Source organism: Myxine glutinosa, chromosome 13 (genome assembly GCF_964187855.1).
Source record: "Myxine glutinosa chromosome 13, kmMyxGlut1.1, whole genome shotgun sequence".
Lineage (NCBI taxonomy): Eukaryota > Metazoa > Chordata > Myxini > Myxiniformes > Myxinidae > Myxine > Myxine glutinosa.
The window spans coordinates 18,407,969-18,430,969 of NC_136273.1; the positions used below are offsets into that span (position 1 = coordinate 18,407,969).

The window sequence follows — 23,001 nt, forward strand, 5'->3', positions numbered from 1 at the left end:
TTCTTCAACAATATATTGTTTGTGTTGGTGGCTTCGATTTTGTGCAAATAAAACAGATTGCATTGCATCACGATAATTAACATGGATGAAGCACTTCCTTACCAGGAGATACTTCCTCTTTTTTTCGAATGGTATGATCTTTGGTAAACTTCACCCTCAGGTGAGCTCCCACGCATTTGTTACACAGCCACTCCACGCATTGCATACAAAACTTCTCAGCATTGGCCCCATCCTCACAGCTGGTACAAACCTGCACACTCACACACATAAAAAAAAATTCAACATTTTCCTCCATTATAAAGCCAAGTTGCATTGGAGTAATGCACGAAAATTGGCATCTTATCACAAAAAAGTTCCATTCTTACTTAGTGGTGATTGTTCATTTTACTGTTACCATGATGACTGGTCTGAAAAGTACGCTTGTGTCATTAATTACATAACATGCAAGTGGACCACTTTGGATGAGTACATATTTTTTTGAAAGGCTCGAAGAACTTTACATTTACTATAATTGCAATCAGCTAGTTATTCTCCCAGCAGGTTTGTTTGTCTTCCTACCCGGATATAGATGCGACTTGAACCAGGTTTGTTTTATTATTTTTCCTTTTTTTTTTGCCCATGTATTTAGTAGGCATGAATATATACATATATATATCCATTGTAACATGTCGAGTACAGAAGCTGTCAAAATTTGTAACGTGACTGACCAAGGTGTAACATCACTAACCATGTAAAATTAATACAGATGCTGGTCAGTTGACACAAGACAAATCTTGAATGCATGGAGAAACGTCAAAAAGAGGGCAATATGAGCCAATTGTTTACCCATAATGCAACTGCAAGCACATTCGTCACATGTACTGACTGCATCCATGTGTAACACATCAGTAGTACGTACTATCATTGTTTCACAACTTTCATCTGGTGGTAAAAAGTTGTGTGAGAATGTTTGGAACAAAGTACTTTCAAGGCAGCGTTTTGTTGAGGATGCAGAAAGCTTTGTTTGCCAGCGGAAAGAGCCACGTGATTGTCAGACAACGCAAGCCAACTGAGATTGCATAGATGGAATGAAGCTCTCAACTTAGCTACTGTGGTTGACCAGGCCAAAGCAATCAGTGTCATTGCAAAGATGCATCCCCTGAAGGTGGAAAATGACAATATTGAGCCATACATCCGAACAAAGGACAAGAGCAATGCCGATGATGATATGATGTACCATCTACCAGCTGCCCCGTGATCCAAGCAGTGTTGAGTCCATTAGGGTAGGACACTGGCACATGGTAGAAAATGAAGGGCATGTATTTCCTAGTGAAGTGGTTGCTGTAAGGGAAGGGAGATTCCAGGTGCCTGCGTGGAGGGTGCTGGAAATGGCCCAATCCAAACAACACTCTTCTACATGAAGATGTGCCAGAAGTTGCCAACAATCGTGGACAATTCAAATTTTCTGTTCAGCATTAATTAATTTTTAAAATTAATGTTCAAAATTCAAATTTAAGGAAAGAGCCTGTGTTTGATGCTCAAGACAAGTACTGTTATGTGCAACACAATGTACATAATATGTATACAGTATATATATATATATATATTTGGATCTTTGCAAGTAGGAAAAGGTAATTTCCCTTATAATGGATTCTTTGTTCACAACAAGTAAGTTGTAGTTCATGACAAGAAAAGAGGCAATCAATGTTTAGCATGTTTAGTAACAATAGTTTGCATGTGCATGCAGCATTGTGAGAAACTCATGTACAATTGCACACACTTTGGCATAGGTTTGTAGATCATAATGCAGACGAAAATACATCTGCTCGAGTGAAAAAATTAAATAAGTACAGATACATTCAAAGTACACCGCCCCCATGCCAAATAATTAAATATCCTCCAGCGCGGCATTGCCGGGGTGCCTCCGGCACCCGGCAATACCCCCGTGCAGGTCATTGAGACTGTATTTGGAGGGAGAGGTGCACAATAATTGATTGATTAATTGCGTAATTAAAATAAATAAATAATAATAATGGAAAAATAATTCATTTCTTAATCAATTGGCTAATAGCATACCTAAACCACCAGTGTTTCATCCGAAGATGTAACTTTTAGAAATTTACTGAAATAAGTCATTAATAAAAAAATACTTCTATTTTATTAATCAATAAATAATTAATCGATTAATTGATTAATCAATAAATCAAAAATATCCTTTACAGCCAAATCACTTGGTCATTGTCATGTCCAAATATCAGCTTCCTTGCTCAAAAGGTGCCCGAGATATTGCCCAGATGAGAAAGGAATAAAATAAATGATAAATAATGAAAATAAATAAATAATAATCATAAAAAATTAAATAATTAATCAATTGGCTAATAGAACACATAAACAACCACCATTTCATCCGAGTCTGTAACTTTTTTTAAAACAATTAATTTCGTCATGAATTGAATAATTAATCGATTAATTGATTAATCAATAAATCAAAAATAGCCTTTACAGCCAAATCACTTGGTCATTGGCATGTCTGAATATCAGCTTCCGAACTCAAAAGGTGCCTGAGATAATGCCCAGAAGAGAAACGAAATGTATAAGTACTTAATTTTTAAAAAAATAACCACCTTCAGAGGCCATTTTTCCCCGCAAAGCGGGGGTTGGCCTTTTTCGGGAACCGTGGTTGTTGTTGTTTTTTTGGTCCCCTTTTTGAAGCAATGTTTTACGGCCGGATGCCCTTCCTGACGCCAACCCTTTTTGCCGCCTTTAACGACAAACAGGGAATTACCAGTGAACTGGTACTCAATTAGCCGACCTCGGAAGGATGACAGGCTGAGTCAACCCCCCTGGCGTTAATTCAGCGATCGACCGGGATTCGAACCCAGGATCCTAGGATCCTAAGCCGGCACCCTAGCCGCTAGCCCAACACCAGGGTTGTATAAGTACTTAATTAATCGATAGTAATTAAGTAACTAATCAATTAATTGATTAATCAAAAAACAAAAATTACAGTTTTTAACAAAGTACTTTCTCACTATTGTGCCCAAATTTCAGCTTCCTAGCTCAAATGATGGCTGAGATATCGCCCGGACAAACAAATAAGAAAACTAGAACGGGCACTCGGTAGAGCGCATACCTTCGCCGCAGCTACTGTTCTGCACTTGGCATGGGAGTGTAGGGAACAGAACAGTGAACAGTTTGGTGCTGATTTCATGCAAATCGGATAAGAATTGACCGAGTTATGACAAAAAACGCACATTTTGCAAGGTCGTGACCCCCCTGACCTTTGACCCCCAACCGCTAACAAGGGTAATGTCTTCACTGGGTCATGTCGTATATCACAAGATCGGGCATTGAATTCTGAACATTTTGGCATTAGTTGCATGCCAATTGGATAAAAATTGACCGCGCTATGGTAAAAATACGATTTTGACCTTTTCGTGACCTTGACCTTGACCTTTGACCCGATTGCTCCCAAAATCTAATCAAATGTGTCCCGTATAATAACCAATCATCTCACCAAATTTCATGCAATTCGGTTGAATACTTTTTGAGTTATGCGAATAACACACACACACACACACACAGACATACAAATAAATACACAGCGATCAAAACATAACCTTCCGCTTTTGCGAAGGTAACAAACAAGAAAGCAAGAAAACAACCAGAGTGAAAACTGAGTACTCCCTTTCAGCATGCATCATTGCCGAGCCCCCTTCGGTGCCCGGCAATGACGTTATGCAGCGCCTGGAGACGGCATAGGAAAGGAGCGGCGTACAAAAATAAAAGGGTGTATATTATGTGCTTGTTTCTGTTTTCTTCAAGCCAGCTACATGAATTAATTAAATCGAAATGAATTACAAGACAGCCCTTAAATGGCTACACTCTACGTCTACAGGTTCTTAGCAAGGGATTCTGATTCAAATCATACAGTGTAATGTGTGATATGAACACACAGGTAGTGGACAAAAAAAAAATGGAAACCTGGGTAAATGAGTGACACCAAGCAATGGCTTCCATACAGGTGCACCCCGTGTGCTAATCAAGCAAATTACATCCCAGCATGCTTAGGGTCATGTATTAAAATGCTGCACAGGACTGGTTACCCATAATTATGCCAAGCATGGCTGGAAGAGAAAACCCCCAATGCCCCCAATCCACAGAGCATGACACTGATGTTATCCATGTGGCATGGCCTTCTCAGTTACCAGATCTGAACTCAATCAAGCATTTATCGGATATTCTGGAATGACACCATGTGACAGCGTTTTCCACCTCCATCAAACAAGTGACTTGCCTCACCAATTCGTGGCATTTTCCAGGAACGTATCCCCCGCAAATAGCACGATCCGACTGCATATTGCTTGGTCTGGTGCGTTATTCTGTCTGTTTGTCTGACTGTCTGTGTCAAGCACCTACAGTTCACAATTTTAATCCGATCTTCACGAAACTTCAACAAATGGTGGAGTTTGTCAGAAGGAAGAAACATATTGATTGAGGTCAAAGGTCATCTTGAGGTTCGATTTCTAAAATTGTCATTTTTTAAATCCGATTTACTTGAAAGTTGAACAGCAGGTCAAAAGGTCTATTTATTTAGAGGTCAAAATGTCAAAGGTCAACTCAAGGTCAAGTTTCTAAAATCATCAATTTATCAGAAAAATCGTCAATTTTCATCCGATTAACCTGAAAATTAAAGAGTAATTGCATAGTGCATCACTGAATGAGGAAAGTAACTATTTTTGAGGTCAAAAGGTCAAAGGTCAACTTAAGGTCAAACTTCTAAAATCATCAATTTACTTACTTATCCTCTTCGTCTACATACACATATCATATGTAGTGTACATAAACACAAACATAAACTCCGTCTACATAAAATAAGGCTGCTACAAGCTTTCGCCATTTATCTCTATCCTGAGCTACATTCTGTGCCTCACACCATGATAGACACATCTCCTCCAGATAAGCTAATATTGTCCAATGTCCAATGGTGTTGATTGCGGAAAGTATGGATGGACTGAAGGAAAAGATGAACAAGTGGAAGGAATGTATGGAGACAAAAGGTCTGAAGGTGAATATCGGAAAGACAAAGGTGATGGCAAGTGGTAAAGCATGTGGTGAGGTGGAAAGAACTGGGAAGTGGCCGTGTGCTGTGTGCAGGAAGGGTGTCGGAGTGAACTCCATTCAGTGTACAATGTGCGCTGAGTGGGTTCATCAAAAATGTAGTGGTCTGAGAGGGTCATTAACCAGTGTGGCAGCTACATTCAAATGTAAGGTGTGCGCAGAGGGAGCTGCAGATGGAGGAAATGTTGAGTTGGATCTTGGAGATGGCGTGAAGCTGGAAGGTGTGAAAACATTTTGCTACCTCGGAGACATGCTGAATGGAGAAGGTGGATCAGACTCGGCAACGGTTGCTCGAGTGAGATGTGCATGGAAGAAGTTTCGGGAACTGAGTGGCGTGCTGATGAGGAGGAGAGTGTCGCTGAAGCTGAAGGGAAAGGTGTATGCTGCATGTGTGAGAAGTGTTATGCTTTATGGGAGCGAGACATGGGTAATGAACGTAGAGCAGCAACGAAGGCTGGAAAGGGTGGAAATGCGAATGGTTCGATGGATGTGCGGAGTATCGTTGAGAGAGAGGAGGACAAATGATGAATTGCGAAAGATGATGGGAATATTGCCTGTGATTGATGCTGTGAAGAGGAACAGGTTGAGATGGTTTGGTCATGTATTGAGGAAGGATGAAAGTGACTGGTTGAGAAGAGTGATGGAAGTCAATGTAGAAGGAAGTAGAGGACGGGGAAGACCGAGAAAGACTTGGCTAAAGATGGTGGAAGAAGAAATGCGGGCAAGGGGGTTAAACAAGGAGAGATGCAGAAAATAGGGCAAAATGAAGAAGATTGTCATGGGGACCGCAAGGCTAACCCCCGCTCTAGCGGGGAAAATTGCCTTAAAATGCATGTTGTTGTTGTGTTGTCCAATGCCAAATTGTTTTTGGCCTGCGTGTTTCCTCCTTCCTGGCGGTGTCAATCCCAAAGCAACATTGGGGATTGTGCACTCTGGGTTAATGCATTTTCGCTGATGTGCAATGAATAAAGTAATGAACATTTTTCACAATACGGCAGGCATACAGTCATGGCCAAAAATATTGGCAGTCTTGCACGTTTTTCAAATAACTCACAATTTTCTCGAAAACAAAGGTTGAAATTGACAAATGTATTTGGTCTCCACAAGTCTTTATTTCACTGTTAATATTACAGAACATTTGTTTTTGATTCAGAACTTAATATATCCTTTTAAATCAATAAATAAAAAGAAATGGCATTGACAAAATTATTGACACCCTCGACTTAATATTTGGTAGCACAGTCTTTGGACAAAATAACTGCAGTCAAGCGCTTCCTATAGCCATGAATGAGCTTCCTACACCTCTATACTGGCAGTTTGGCCCACTCATCTTGTGCAAACTGCTCCAGTTATCCCAGATTTGAATGGTGCCTTCTCCCCACAGGTGTTCAAGGGGATTGAGATCTGGACTCATTGCTGGCCACTTCAGAACAGTCCAGCGTTTTGTCTTGAACCATTCCTGGGTGCTTTTTGAAGTGTGTTTGGGGTCATTGTCCTGCTGCAAGACCCAAGACCTTCAACGAAGACCCAGGTTTCTGACACTGGGTTGAACATAGCGCTCCAAAATGCCTTGGTAATCTCCTGGTTTCATAATGACATGCAAACATTCAAGGCACCCAGTACCAGAGGCAGCACAGCAGCCTCAAAACATCACTGAACCTCCTCCATGTTTGACTGTAGGGAAGGTTTTCTTTTCTTTGAAAGCTTCATTTTGTTTTCTGTAAACATAGAGATGATTTGCATTACCAAAAAGCTAATTTGGTCTCATCTGTCCACAGCACATTCTCCCAGAAGGTTTTGGCTTGTTCAGGTGTGTTTTGGCAAACCCCAGTCGGGCTTTATTATGTCTCTCTCTCTCAGCAGTGGGGTCCTCCTGGGTCTCCTACCATGGCACCCCCATTCATTGAGTTTTTTTTTTGTTTTTTGTATACAAGATCGAGGCTCGTGAAAGAGCGAACATTAATCACAAAGAAAGACAAACCGACACAAAAACATATAACATCGGGAGCGATAGACAAGATGGGGAGAGAGGGGGAAGGACACAAACACAACATTTGAGAGCAGGGACCGAGAGACATGGAGACATCGAGAGATCTGAGAGAGGGTGAGGGCTTTGGGGGGGGAGAGGGGCATGGGAAGGGGGGGGGTGGGAGAGGTATAAAACATATGGACACGGCCAGAACTTCCAGGAAAGAAGTTGGAATTTCAAACAAGGGGGATCTGGGGTGAATTAGCGGGGGTAGAAAAGATCAAGGTTTTGGATGGGGGAAGATAAGAGATGGTGGTGAACAGCTGTTTTAAAGACTTGGAGGGAGGAGTGGGATTGAAGGGAGTGAGGGAGTTTGTTCCAGAGGCGGGAGAAAAGAGGCATGAAAGAGTGAAGGTGAGCAGAGAGCCGAGATTTCGGCAGTTTAACCATCAGAGGGTTGCTGGCAGATCTTGTGCGACCTGTAGGAATATTTGGGGGACAGAGCACAGAGAGAGCTGGGGGTGCAAGTCCGGAGAGGAGTCGGTAGAAGACAGAAAGACCACCTACCTGCCTGCGGTGAGTGAGTGAAAGGCCCTCAGAGATAGCTTCATCGCGGGAGATTCCAATAATTCTGAAAGCTTTGGTTTCAACAGCGTGAAGCCGAGCTAGGTGTGAGGCAGGAGCACCGGCCCATAGGGGAGAACAGTATTCCATTGAGATGCGGATGAAAGCCTTGTATGTGGTGAGGAGCTCAGGTGTGCCGAGGAAGGACTTCGCACGACGGAGGATGCCCAGTCGGCGACTGGCTTTGGAGGCCAGCTTGGAAATGTGGTTTTCCCAAGAAAGATCATGGCAGATAGTGAGACCCAAAAGCTTGAGCGACAGAACTTCTTGGAGAGGATTGTTGAGAAAGTAGATGGGAGGGTTGTCCAGTCGATCTTTTCGGAGAGACATAGTAAGAGTGTGAGATTTGTCAGGATTGAAAGACATGTTCCACTTGTTTGACCAGTCTGTGATTTTGTCCAAGTCTTCAGAGAGTGAGGAGGCTGCAGACTGCCGATCTGAGGGAAGAGGAATGGAGCGGCAGAGAGTGGAGTCATCAGCAAAGAGATAGAGAGGATTTTCAAGAGAGTCAGAGAGATCATTGATGAAGACCAGAAAAAGCACAGGGCCCAGAACACTGCCCTGGGGAACTCCAGCCTGAACAGGAAGAGGAGATGAGAGAACCCCATTCAGGGCCACATGTTGACGACGACTAGAGAGGAAGTCAGCCAGCCATACGTGGAGATTTCCATGGATACCAAAGGAGGAGAGTTTGGTGAGCAGAGCGGGGTGCCAGACCGTATCGAAGGCACGTGATATGTCGAGGGAGACAGCTCTAATTTCCTGTTTGGCATTGAGGACCTCCATCCATTGTTGAGACAGCAAAAGCAGCATGTCCAGAATAGAGTGGCCTGGTCTGAAACCAAATTGATGCTCAGAGATCAAGCCATTGGAGAAGAGGAAAGATTTCATATCCGAAGCAATGATGGATTCCATGACTTTGCTGATAATTGGGAGAAGGCTGATTGGTCTGTAGTTGCTAGGATCTGTTTTTGCACCTTTTTGTGCAAAGCGGTGATGTTGGCTGATTTCCAAGCAGATGGCAGATGACCTTGAGCAAAAGAGAGGGTGAAGAGAACAGAGAGAGGGAGTGAAAGAGCGGAAGAACAGGATTTTAGGACCCGTGGGCTGATGCCGTCAGGTCCAGTTGCAGAATCAGAGTCGAGGGTTGACAGAAACCTTTCCACCTTGTCAGGAGGAAAGGACACAGAGTCCAGGAGCAGCTGGGTACGACTGGGTACGGTGGGTACAGAGAGGGATGGGTTTGGGACACAAGATTTAGAGGCAAACACAGAGTTGAGGCATTCAGCTTTTTCACGTGCGGAGTCAGCTGTGTAGCCGTATGAGGTAAGGGAGGGGATGGAGGGGGAACAAACACCAGAAACGGATTTGACCAGACGACACCAGGATTTGGAAGAGGGAGACAGATAAGAGAGTTCGGTCTTGAGAACGGAGAGATATTGTTTCCTGGCTCTCCTGAGGGTGGACACACACTTGTTTCGGGCTTTGTGAAAGGAAATGAGATTTCCTTCCGTTGGATTTGCTTTCCAGGAGACGAAGGCAAGTTGTTTCTGGGCAACAGCCTCACCACAGGATTCCGTGTACCATGGACGGGAGGAAGGGTATGACAACTGAAGACGAGATGGGATAAATCTGTGCATGAGGGAGAGCAATTTACTTTGGAAGAATTCCCAGGATGAGTTGATGTCAGAGGTGGTAGAGATGGGAGACCAGTCCAGATGATTGATGGCTGCTTGAAGACCGTGCCATTGGCCTGAGTGAAATGCCAGACTCGTCGACGCTGAGCAGGCTCCCTGAGAATGGTCAGAGAGATGTCCACTTTAACAAGGACATGATCAGATGATCCGATTGGCGCAGAAGAAGAGCAGCAGACATTTTCAGGGAAGTTAGTCATAACCAAGTCCAGAAGAGGAGATGCTCCGTTGACTGAGATCCGGGTCGGGAAATTGACAGATTGTGTCAGTCCCAGTGAGTCGCAGAAGTCCTTTGCTGAGGAGCCATGGCTGGTGAGGGAGGTACCCACACCCAGCCAACTGGCATGATGACAGTTGAAATCACCACATATGAGGAAGAGAGAGTTGGGATGAGTAGATAGAAGTTGGTCCATATTATCAGACAGCGAGATGTAGATGGAGTCATCACTGTTTGGTGGACGGTACAACACACATATGAACAAGAGGTGGGAGCGAAGGGGAGGCCGTAGCCAGAGGTATTCCTGGGGGTGAGGTGGAGAGAGTACAGTGCAGGGCGAGTGAGGAAGAGAGTTTTTTTTATAAAGATAGCAACCCCACCTCCAGGACGAGGCTCAGGTCTATCATACCGGAGGAGGGAGTAACCCGGGAGAGATACTAAGGAATCAGAGACATCATGAAGGAGGAAAGTTTCTGTTAAGCAGATCACGTCTGGTTTGACAGAAGCAACCTGTATGGAGAGATCAGTTAAGTTTGAACGAAGGCCCCGGATGTTTGAGGTCCATACCGTTAATGAAGAGGAAGGGGGAGCATCGGATACAGAACAGGGGGGAGGAGGGGCAGGGTAAGATGTGGAAGAGGTGGAAGAGGTAGGGAGAGCTGTTGAAGGTGTGTCAGAGATTTCAGAATAGCTCGGAGAAAGGGAAGGATGGGGCGGACAAAAGGTTTGATGGTGATTGGGTGAGGCACAATGAGGTGTTATTTGAGGAGGGGGAAGAGCGAGGCAGAAGGTTGGGGGAGATGGAGGTGAGAGTTGGAAGGGGGAAGAAGCGGGGAGGACGGTTTGAGGAGGGGGAGTGAGAGGGAGGAAATTGAGAAGAAATGAGGGTGGGGAGATTTGAAGGGGAGGGGCGAGGGGGGAGTTTGGGAGGGAAGGGACAAGGGGAGGGATTTGAAAGGGATGGGATATGGGGGAGATTTGGAGGGGAGGGGTGAGGGAGGAGTCTAGGAGGGGAGGGGCGAGGGGGAGTCTTGGAGGGGAGGGGTGAGGGGGTAGTTTAGGAGGGAGGGGGCAAGGGGGGAGATTTGAAAGGGATGGGTGATGGGGAGGATTTGGAGGGGAGGGGTTATGGGGAAGATTTGGAGGGGAGGGGTGAGATTTGATTTTAGAAAGTGTACGATTAATGGGAAACGAACATTTATTGCAAAATGAGTTTCTTGTGACCTTAGAGTCAAAAATACGTTTAAGGACGCTGGATGGAGGATGGAGTGTAGGAGAGTTTAGGGAATGTAGAAAAAAGGCACTATAAGAGATATAATTTTTTTTTGGGAAGAATAGATTTGGTGAGCAAGTCAAAAGCAGCCTTTTAAAGAAGAAAAGGGTGTTATAATATATGACGGAATACATAACTTGAGGGGAAAGTGTAAACATTGAAGGTTAATAACAGTGAAAACTATCTGGGGAAATGGGGGAGAAACACGTGGTCGAAGAACGAACGAACGAATAAGAATGAATAAACGAATGAGAACAGAGAAGGGAATGTTTTTTTTTTGTTTTTTTTGAGTTGAGATTTACACAAGGAAGTAGGCTATGGGGTGAAAAGACTGGGAAAACAGAGAACGAAAGTTATTGGATCACAAACGACGGACCGCTGAGAGAAAAACAAAGCCTCAAGGTTGTACAGTGTACACTGTACAAGGCCTCAAGACACGACACGAATTAACACGATTTTCAATGCAGGTATGAAAGATTTGCAATGAAAATCTTCCTCAGGACACTACGTACGTACACACCATAAAATAAATACAGTTATAACGAAAATACAAATGGGAACAATTACTTAACTTCGATTTCAAATCGCTCGTGACGCGGCAAAGGCCTTGCTCACGACGCGGCAAACAGACGATTAATTTATGAAAGATAAACACCGAGAAACTTCCAAGGGCACCCTATAACTTCACACACCGAAAGATAAATACAGTTTCGACAAAATACAATTGTGAACAGACTTAACTTTGAAAACGTGGAGACCGTGTGGAGCTTTGAGAATCGCTGCCGCCGTCTCCAAGATCTCGCGAGAGTTGGCGATGGCTAGTTCGAGTTGAAACTGTCGTACCTTGTGTCTGAGGATCAGCTTGCATATATTTGGCAGCTGATTGAGGTCCTTTATCCATCATTCAAACAATCCTTCACTGCAATCTTCGATCAAGTTTTCTCTTGCGGCCACGTCCATGGAGGTTGGCTACAGCGCCATGGGCCTTAAACTTCCTGATAACATTGCGTACGGTGGACACAGGAACATAAAGGTCTCTGGAGATGGACTTGTAGCTTTGATATTGTCCATGCTTGGCTACAATCTTGTGTCTGACCTCCTCAGACAATTCTCTGGTTTTCTTTCTTTTATCCCTGCTCATTGTGGTACACACAGTGACACAAAACAGCAGAATGACTCCTTTTCTCTATTCAAACTGGTTAAATGAGTGATTTTTATATTGCAGGCACCTGCAACTCACCACAGTGAGTTCATTCCAAAGTAAAGGAGAATCACCTGCTTGAAATCTAATTTTTTCGAACAACTTCTAAAAGGTGCCAATAATATTATCCGGTCCATTTTAGGATGTCTGTGTGGAATAAGCTAAGATTTAGTAATTTTTTCAGCTTTTTTTGTTTTGTCTACTGCAAACCAAAGGAATACACAGGTGGATACCAAAAGATTTTTTAATTTCAACAATTTTCTGGAAGAAATGGTGCATTATTCGAAAAAAAAAGTGCAAGGGTGCCAATAGTTTTGGCCACGACTATGTATTTGTTTCGCCACCGCATCTAAAGGAGTAGCGTTTGTGCTGCAAAATTGTCAATTTTCATCGAATTAACTTGAAAATTAAAGAGCAATTGCATAGTACATCACTGAATTGGGAAACACTGAAATCATCAGTGAAATCATTTTGTAGTTTTACAAATGGATAGGAACAACATTTTTAGCTTACAATGGCTTATATGACTCTATATTCATTTTGTAGTTTCAATACCTATACCTGATGAGAATACCTGACATGTACCGTGCACTAGAGCAGGCCTTGCAGTGCCATTCGCAACCTGCCATCACTGGTTTGTTGCATTCCAATCCAGCCCAGCTTCCATGCATTTATTATGGTGCTCCCATTGGAAACAGGCTTCTTCTTCTTGGTAGAGATGGTAGATGTACCTGTCTGTTTCAGAAGATGAGCTCGAATGTGCATTTGTTGTTAATGTAGTACCAGTTGATTGTGCAGGTTTCGGTCAAGTCAGAAAGCGCACCCTCCTGATACCAATTCCGGTATGCACCATCCAATATGTGAGATGCCACATGTAACCCACTACCAGCCGGCCACACTCTCGGGCCGCGCAGTTCGAGGCTACAGCGGGATGGCCTTTTACGCCGGGCGAAGCTGCAAAGCGCAAGTGTGCTCGCTTGACTATACATTGTTTACACCCATTGTGGTGAATAAACTACATGGCCATGCGCGCAAGCAATAGTTTGTGGAGCAGAAAACAGAAAATAAATCGTAGCAATAGCAAACATGTTAGGATGCTCTTTATCTTGCCATAATGCATGCTGATACAGACACTCATCACTATGCGCACTCTGGGGGTTTTTCGTCGTCGTTTTTTTGTATACAGAATCGAGGCTCGTATAAGAGCTAACACATTGAACATGAAAACATGCACATAAACATAAAACATGCAATGAAGGGAGCGGGAGACAAGAGGGGGAGAGAGGGAGGCACACAAGCACAACAACAGAAGAGAACAGGGACGTCTGTAGATATGTGGAAGGGGGAGGGCTGGGGGAGGAGGAAGGGATACACGGTACAAAGCAAATGAACACATAGGAATTTCAGGAAAGAAGTTGGGGATTGAAAAGGTGGATTTGGGGCGTTTTAACGAGGGTAGAAAAGATCAAGGTTTTGGATGGGGAAAGATAAGAGATGGTGGTGAACAGCTGTTTTAAAGACCTGGAGGGAGGAGTGGGATTGAAGGGAGTGAGAGAGTTTGTTCCAGAGGTGGGAGAAGAGGAATGAAAGAGTGAAGATGAGCAGAGAGTCTAGATTTTGGCAGTTTAACCATAAGAGGGTTGCTAGCAGATCTTGTGCGTCCTGTCGGAATATTTGGGGGACAAAGCACAGAGAGCTGGGGGAGAAAAGCCGAAGAGGAGTCGGTAGAGGACAGAAAGACCACCAACCTGCCTGTGGTGAGAGAGAGAAAGGTCCTCACAATCGGCTTCATCGCGGGAGATTCCAATGATTCTGAAAGCTTTGGTTTCAACCGAGTGAAGCCGAGCTAGGTGTGAGGCAGGAGCACCAGCCCAGAGGGGAGAGCAGTATTCCATCGAGCTGCGGATGAAAGCTTTATATGTGGTGAGGAGGTCAGGTGTGCCAAGGAAGGACTTCGCATGATGGAGTTTGCCCAGTCGGCGACTGGCTTTGGAGGCCAGCTTGGAAATGTGGTTTTCCCAGGAAAGATCATGGCAGATAGTGAGACCCAAAAGGTTGAGTGACAGAACTTCTTCAAGAGGATTGTTGAGAAAGGTGATGGGAGGGTTTTCCAGATTGTCTTTTCAGAGAGACAAAGTGAGAGTGTGAGATTTGTCACTATTGAAAGACATGTTCCACTTGTTTGACCAGTGTATTTTTTTTTTCACCACTGCATCTAAAGGAGTAAGGTTTGTGCTGCAATAGTAGAAGTGAAGGGAAAGCAGATGTGCTCAAGGATGATGGATTGATGGAAGGTCATTATCCCATTATAAAGCGAAGGATATGCATACAGTGCAGTACTATTGTATTGTAAATGAACATCCATTAAATCGGTTGGGTGCCATTAAATGGTACCATTAAACAGATTTTTAGCTTTAATCTTATTTTAAATAAAGTCACCAAACCCCACGTCCCCCATTCGCCCCCACCCCCCCAAAGGAAACTCCACTGCATCATCAACCCCAGCAAGGCCACCACCAACACGCAGAGATCTTCAGACAAGAGGCACACAGCCTTGCCTCACCACCACGATAATCCCACCTTTGCCAACACATCTCCTGGCTTTGACACACAACCTCCTCTCCCATTTATTGGTGCGAGTACAATAGAGTACCAGGGCTGGGCGATATTGATAATTTTGCTCAATTATTGTCGCTCCAAATACCAACAATCTAGCAACATATCGACATTGCTCTATCACTTGTGCTAATTTGCTTGACTACCCGGCAACGATAGCAGGCGCTTTGGAAGTCCACACTGTCGATGTTAAAAAATATATATATATATTTTTAAAACCCCAAATGATGACCAGTGCGCAGTGTACGCAGTGCACAATAGCTCAAAGATATAGCTGTTTGTCGCCATGCAATCCGTCCTGAAATTGATGTAAACACTTTTGGTGTGCTCTCATTGAAAGCAGTGCTGGCGTCTTTGTGCACACAACATCAAATGAATGGATTTTTTTGGACATTAAATGCACTTTTGCAAGAGTGGTGAAGAAGCCGCAGTGGTCTGCCATCGGACTTCATCTGTACTGCATATCAAGTCGCTGGATCTCTCTCTGTCCGTCCTTCTGGCTGTGACGCTCTTTTCAGTGGGATGTTATTATGGCATTACGTGTTTAGCACTAGATTAGGCCTCCACGAACGTGCACCCGTCATCCCGAGTTCCAGCACTTAACCTCGTGCTTATCTATTTCTTTAAAGTTATTTATTTGGTTATGATGGGTGCATGGGGGGGGGGGGGGATGAAATGCGCATCAACTGCGATAGTGGGAGTGGGGGAGGGGGAGTGGAGGGCCTTTGAGTGTTGGGTTTGTCCCTCCGAGGGAAGTGTGTTTACAAGCTGCCCTGGGGGCAGCACTTCTTACATGTACACTTCCCAATCTTGATAAAAGCTCTCCTACACAGAGTCTCAAGAGGTGACCCTCCCCCTTCGGCACGCACAGCACAGGCTCACTCAAGATCCTCAAAGGAAGACCCTGATGATGGGGCAGAAGAACTGGAAACTGAGACGGGAAGAAGTTTTCTCACCATTTGCATGAAAGGAGAGAGAAAATTGTGCTGGGTGCGTCGTTTTTTTCTACTGGGACCATCGTGTTATGATAAAATGAGCCCTTCATGTTGATAATCTTACTGAATCAGACAATACATCTCAAAACCATTTTCAATATCTTATCGCTCTGATAATATTGCAACATCGCCCAGCTCTACAGAGTACTGCACTCATTTACTTTTCTTCTATTTCATGTATTTTTAGTGGATACTCATTTAATCATATATTTAGTGATGTTTGGTGTTGATTTACCGAGTTGTTATGTTGTTTCTATGTACTTGCCCCCCAGGTACCAACATCAGCCCCCCAGGAACACATCTTCGATTTGCAATACATTGTCCATGGGAAAACATTTTTCACTATACACACTATTTCATTGAATGCCTCGAATTTGTATAGCGGAGTGCCAGTATTTACGGGAGGGACTCTTCTCACAATATTTTTTTTTTAATTTTGCCCCATCTTCGATTTCTCAACAACGATTTTGGAGATTTGGGAGGCAAGTTTGCCCGTTACCCCCACAATATATACAATAACTTTGATGCTCAAGGTTATTTGGGCCATCAACACTTTGCTAAAATATTGTGGGACATTCCATCTCATAACCAAAATATTGTGGGGCATTCCAAGTCATAACCAAAATATTGTGGGACATTCCATCTTATAACCAAAATATTGTGGGGTATTCCACCTCATAACCAAAATGTTGTGGTACATTCCATCTCGTAACCAAAATATTGTGGGACATTCCATCTCGTAACCAAAATATTGTGGTACATTCCATCTCGTAACCAAAATATTGTGGGGCATTCCATCTCATAACCAAAATGTTGTGGGGCATTCCATCTCATAACCAAAATATGGTGAGGCATTCCATCTCGTAACCAAAATATTGTGGGACATTCCACCTCATAACCAAAATATTGTGGGACATTCCATTTCGTAACCAAAATATTGTGGGGCATTCCATCTCATAACCAAATTATTGTGGGACATTTCATTTCGTAACCAAAATATTTGTGGTACATTCCATCTCATAACCAAAATATTGTGGGACATTCCATTTCGTAACCAAAATATTGTGAGACATTCCATTTCGCAACCAAAATATTGTGGGACGTTCTATTTCGTAACCAAAATATTGTGGGGCATTCCATCTCATAACCAAAATATTGTGGGGCATTCCATCTCGTAACCAAAATATTGTGGGACATTCCATTTCGTAACCAAAATATTTGTGGTACATTCCATCTCGTAACCAAAATATTGTGGGACATTCCATTTCGTAACCAAAATATTGTGGGACATTCCACCTCATAACCAAAATATTGTGGGGCATTCCATCTCATAACCAAAATATTGTGGGACATTCCATCTCATAACCAAAATATTGTGGGGCATTCCATCTCATAACCAAAATATTGTGGGGCATTCCATCTCATAACCAAAATATTGTGGTACATTCCATCTCATAACCAAAATATTGTGGGACATTCCATCTCATAACCAAAATATTGTGGGGCATTCCATGTCATAACCAAAATATTGTGGGGCATTCCAAGTCATAACCAAAATATTGTGGGACATTCCACCTCATAACCAAAATATTGTGGGACATTCCACCTCATAACCAAAATATTGTGGGACATTCCACCTCATAACCAAAATATTGTGGGACATTCCATCTCATTACCAAAATATTGTGGGACATTGCACCTCATAACCAAAATATTGTGGGACATTCCACCTCATAACCAAAATATTGTGGGACATTCCACCTCATAACCAAAATATTGTGGGACATTCCATCTCATAACCAAAATATTGTGGAACATTGCACCTCATAACCAAAATATTGTGGGACATTCCATCTCATAACCAAAATATTGTGGGGCATTCCATGTCATAACCAAAATATTGTGGGACATTCCAAGTCATAACCAAAATATTGTGGGACATTCCACCTCATAACCAAAATATTGTGGGACATTCCACCTCATAACCAAAATATTGTGGGACATTCCATCTCATAACCAAAATATTGTGGGACATTGCACCTCATAACCAAAATATTGTGGGACATTCCACCTCATAACCAAAATATTGTGGGACATTCCATTTCGTAACCAAAATATTGTGGTACATTCCATCTCGTAACCAAAATATTGTGGAACATTCCATTTCGTAACCAAAATATTGTGGGAGATTCCATTTCGTAACCAAAATATTGTGGGACATTCCATCTCATAACCAAAATATTGTGGGACATTCCATTTCGTAACCAAAATATTGTGGGACATTCCATCTCATAACCAAAATATTGTGGGACATTCCATCTCATAACAAAAATATTGTGGGACATTCCATTTCGTAACCAAAATATTGTGGTACATTCTATTTCGTAACCAAAATATTGTGGTACATTCCATCTCAACCAAAATATTGTGGGACATTCTATTTCATAACCAAAATATTGTGGTACATTCCATCTCAACCAAAATATTGTGGTACATTCCATCTCTACCAAAATATTGTGGTACATTCCATCTCAACCAAAATATTGAGGGACATTCCATCTCAACCAAAATATTGTGGGACATTCAATCTCATAACCAAAATATTGTGGGACATTCCATCTCGTAACCAAAATAATGTGGGACATTCCATCTCAACCAAAATATTGTAGGACATTCCATCTCATAACCAAAATATTGTGGTACATTCCATCATAACCAAAATATTGTGGTACATTCCATCATAACCAAAATATTGTGGGACATTCCATCTCATAACCAAAATATTGTAGGACATTCCATCTCAACCAAAATATTGTAGGACATTCCATCTCAACCAAAATATTGTGGTACATTCCATCATAACCAAAATATTGTGGTACATTCCATCATAACCAAAATATTGTGGGACATTCCATCTCAACCAAAATATTGTGGGACATTCCATCTCATAACCAAAATATTGTGGGACATTCCATGTCATAACCAAAATATTGTGGGACATTCCATATCATAACCAAAATCTTGTAGGACATTCCATCTCATAACCAAAATATTGTTGGACATTCCATGTCATAACCAAAATATTGTGGGACATTCCACCTCGTAACCAAAATATTGTCGGACATTCCATCTCATAACCAAAATATTGTAGGACATTCCATCTCATAACCAAAATATTGTAGGACATTCCATCTCATAACCAAAATATTGTAGGATCTTCCATCTCACAACCAAAATATTGTAGGACATTCCATGTCATAACCAAAATATTGTAGGATCTTCCATCTCATAACCAAAATATTGTAGGATCTTCCATCTCATAACCAAAATATTGTAGGACATTCCATGTCATAACCAAAATATTGTGGGACATTCGACCTCATAACATTCCACCTCATATTCCATTTTTTATTCCACCTCATAACCAAAATATTGTGGGACATTCCATCTCATAACCAAAATATTGTGGGACATTCCATGTCATAACCAAAACATTGTGGGACATTCCATCTCATAACCAAAACATTGTGGGACATTCCATCTCATAAGAAAAATATTGTGGGACATTCCATGTCATAACCAAAATATTGTGGGACATTCCATCTCATAACCAAAATATTGTGGGACATCCCATCTGAAAACCAAATTATTGTAGGACATTCCATCTCATAACCAAAATATTGTGGGACATCCCATCTGAAAACCAAATTATTGTAGGACATTCCATGTCATAACCCTCCCTCCCACCCCCTTCCCCTCTCCTCCTTCTACCTCACTTCTTCATTCGGTCACTTCACTCAGTCTACTTTATTTCTGAACACATAAAACTACTTCTTTAGCAATAGCAAACCATGTATCAAAGTGTGGAGAACCCTGATTTCAAGGTGTCAATCTACACATTATAACCAACAATCTTCATACTAAAATACACAATTTGGTGTCTGTCTGTCTGATGATTTTTCACCGTGATACATTCAGTCATTACTTATCCAATCTTAACCAAACTTGACAGGACTAAGAGTTCCACAATGAAGGTTGTAGCGAATTCATTTGGCCCCCCTCCGCAAAGGGGTTTTCTCCACCAATAGAGTTGCATGTTGAGGTGTATATCCGTGTTGAGATAGCTTTATCGTGGCGGTTTTCCAAGGCCGCTTCAAATAACAAAAGCACAATATTAATGTTGTTAAAAACAAAGTTAATAGGTAATAACATCTCCCACCCAAGGGGTGTTTGTTTCCCCCTTGAACAAACGACGTGTCAATGTATATAAATAGCTTATCGTGCCGTTTTCGTTGGGAGCAATGGCTCCTACCAGAAGTAAAAATATTTTAAACCACAAACATGTATGATTACCTTTTGAAACAGTCGCTACTGCTGTTTAATACGAAATTGAAAGGAAGGAAAGCCGAGGTATGTTCAGTTACCAAGCAGCTAGCTAGCGCTTTCCAAGCCAGATGTTCCTTATAAACGGTTTTGAATGGAGTTCTTGCTCAAATACTTAAACCACTTGGGGAGCTCTATACAAGAAACCTGGTAAATGAACCCCCCAATGTTCGAAGAGGCCCGCCCATAGATCTACTGTAATCTAAATAACCCAGAGAGGAATGGCCCTTCCTGCCGTCCCCGTAGGGAACAGGTTTACCAGCAACATTAAATGTCGATTCAAGATTAACCAACTCACCTGCTGCAAGTTCTGAGAGCTTCCCTTGGCACCTTCTCCATCTAGTACAAAATAATTGTCTATGATGTCTGCTGGGCGGAAGTCTTGCAAGCAAACGGGACATCGCACAACTGGAGAGAGAAAGACAAAAGAAATGCACAACCAAGTCATGAATGCACATTTATTTATAATATCGTACAAACTCTTCTCGTTTACACAGAAATCTGCTACACTACACAGACACAGACACAGACACCTCGTTTTTTCATTCCTGTTCCTCACAATTCTCTCTTATGCACGCGCACACGCGCACACACACACACACACACACACACACACACACACACACACACACACACACACACACACACACACACACACACACCTCGTTTTTTTCATTTCTGTTCCTCACAATTCTGTCTCTCTTATACATACACACACACACACATACACCTCGTTTTTTTCATTTCTGCTCCTCACAATTCTGTCTCTCTTATTCACACACACACACACACACACACACACACACACACACACACACACACACACACACACACACACACACACACACACACACACACCTCGTTTTTTCATTCCTGTTCCTCACAATTCTCTCTTATTCTCACACACACACCTCGTTTTTTTCATTTCTGTTCCTCACAATTCTGTCTCTCTTATACATACACACACACACACATACACCTCGTTTTTTTCATTTCTGCTCCTCACAATTCTGTCTCTCTTATTCTCTCTCACACACACACACACACACACACACACACACACACACACACACACACACACACACACACACACACACACACACACACACACACACACACACACACACACTTTTAACATTCCTCATCCTTTATATCTCACATCTTCTCGAATCCACCTTTAAACTCCATTCAATGCATCATGACCTCGACTCCTGGAGGTACACACACTCGTCTCTAAGCTATCTAGTGTGGGTTCGAATCCCGACGCAGCTATAAACTGCCATCCTGGAGTTTCACAGACAGACCGATTCATCAATGTGTGCGCCGTCGCTCGGATGGACGTTAAGCCGGGTGTCCACTCTGCCGGCATTAATTGGTGGACGTTAGAGATCCCGGCGTGTTCTTCACGAAGCGTAGGCGAGCTATCGCCGGCACCCTGAACAAAGTGGTGACATTGAGACCCCAGCACAGACACGCGACAAACCGTCCCTTTCCCCATCACGTGATCTCCTCACCGAAAGTGGTGTTGTCTCCGGCCGCTGTGGGACAATTAGGGGTGATGACCCGAGTCTCGGGCGATGGTAAACAGCACCGACAAAACGAGTGCAGACACGGAAGGAGCTGCGGCTCACGTCCGGACAACACTCCACGACAGCCAGCACAGTTGGACAGACAACATTCGTGAACAGGGGTCTCAGGTTCCGCGGTGACCTCCCGGTCCGACGCAGCAGCAGCAGCAGCACCGTTCGGGGTCACCGCCGCCACCGAGGCCCCGGGTTTCTGCCTCGACCCAGGCTTCTCCATAGTGGACGGCTGAGGCGCACCGACCGCGCAAACCCGGTCCGGCGTCTTGCGCTTGTCCGAATTCGTCGAACTCCGTCTCGGCTCCGGTTTCTTCTCCCCACTCCCGGACAGGGCCTCGGACATCGTGCCGACAGCCGGACGGGACGATCGAGGAATCAACGTTAAATCGGCGGGTCGTGAAACGAACGTGGGGTAGAAGAAGCGGAGGAGTGGATATCACAGCAAAGATAACGAAACCAAGACGAGTTCGGGAGGCAAATCGACACCAGGAGAGTCAAGACCGGATGTAATAATTAATAATATCGCAGATGTATCGACGCCAGAAGTCAGATTTTCCGGCGTTGTACTTGTGGACAAATCAGGAAGAAACGAACGACGGAAGAAAAGCTATTGGGACGGGACATCGATAGGAAACTACGATTAATGTTGGTGACATCGAAAAAAAAAAACCCAACATAAAGGGAGGAAACGTGCCAATGATAAACTACGATTTATAGACGGAGCGGGAATAACCAACTTGCATCCCCCGAACCCCTCCTCCCCAAAAAAAAAAAAAAAAAAAAAAAAATCTCGCGAGAACAAAGGTCAAATTGTTTATCCCGTCTTCCTTCATTGCATCCTTCATTTCGGAAGAGATAACGACGTCTTCGAAATCAAATAATTAAAAATTTGCTTACAGAAGTATAATGAACAAATTCTGCTTTCAAAATAGGTGAGGAGAATTCGCCAAAAAACACAACAAAATACTTCGATCACTGTATGTAACCTTACTGACATGGCCGCTATGCCGTGTACGAATGAAGAAGTATATTTTTTTAAGACGGGCACTGAGACAGACTGATCAACCAACAAATTCTGACAAGTAATATAGAGGAGCCCACGTACACGATAAAGTAAACTGAGACGTAGCCTCAAGCTTCAGCACGAATAAATTATCGTGATGTTGTCAACACCCAATGTCAGGTTCACATCTGCGTCCTCTGTGCGTGCTTTGGACAGGCGTCAAAAATTCGCGTAGTTCGCGGTTCCGAGAAATGTTTACCAGGAACCGCTCACTGCGCGGATATCAATGGCGGACTAGTACTTTATTATAACTTGTAATACCTGGCTTTCACCAGTTAGCGCT

General features: G+C 43.1%; 1 protein-coding gene across 1 annotated transcript in view; it reads right to left on the reverse strand.

Moving 5' to 3' along the window:
* The window catches only part of LOC137438651 (E3 ubiquitin-protein ligase TRIM33), a 92,992-nt gene extending 70,574 nt beyond the window's left edge, over window positions 1–22,418 (reverse strand). Inside the window, 3 exon segments of the mRNA XM_068133874.2 lie at window positions 103–250; window positions 20,371–20,480; window positions 21,587–22,418. Of these exon segments, the coding sequence (XP_067989975.2) occupies window positions 103–250; window positions 20,371–20,480; window positions 21,587–21,998 (670 nt within the window). The 5' untranslated portion in view covers window positions 21,999–22,418.
* Between the last annotated feature and the right edge of the window lie 583 nt (window positions 22,419–23,001).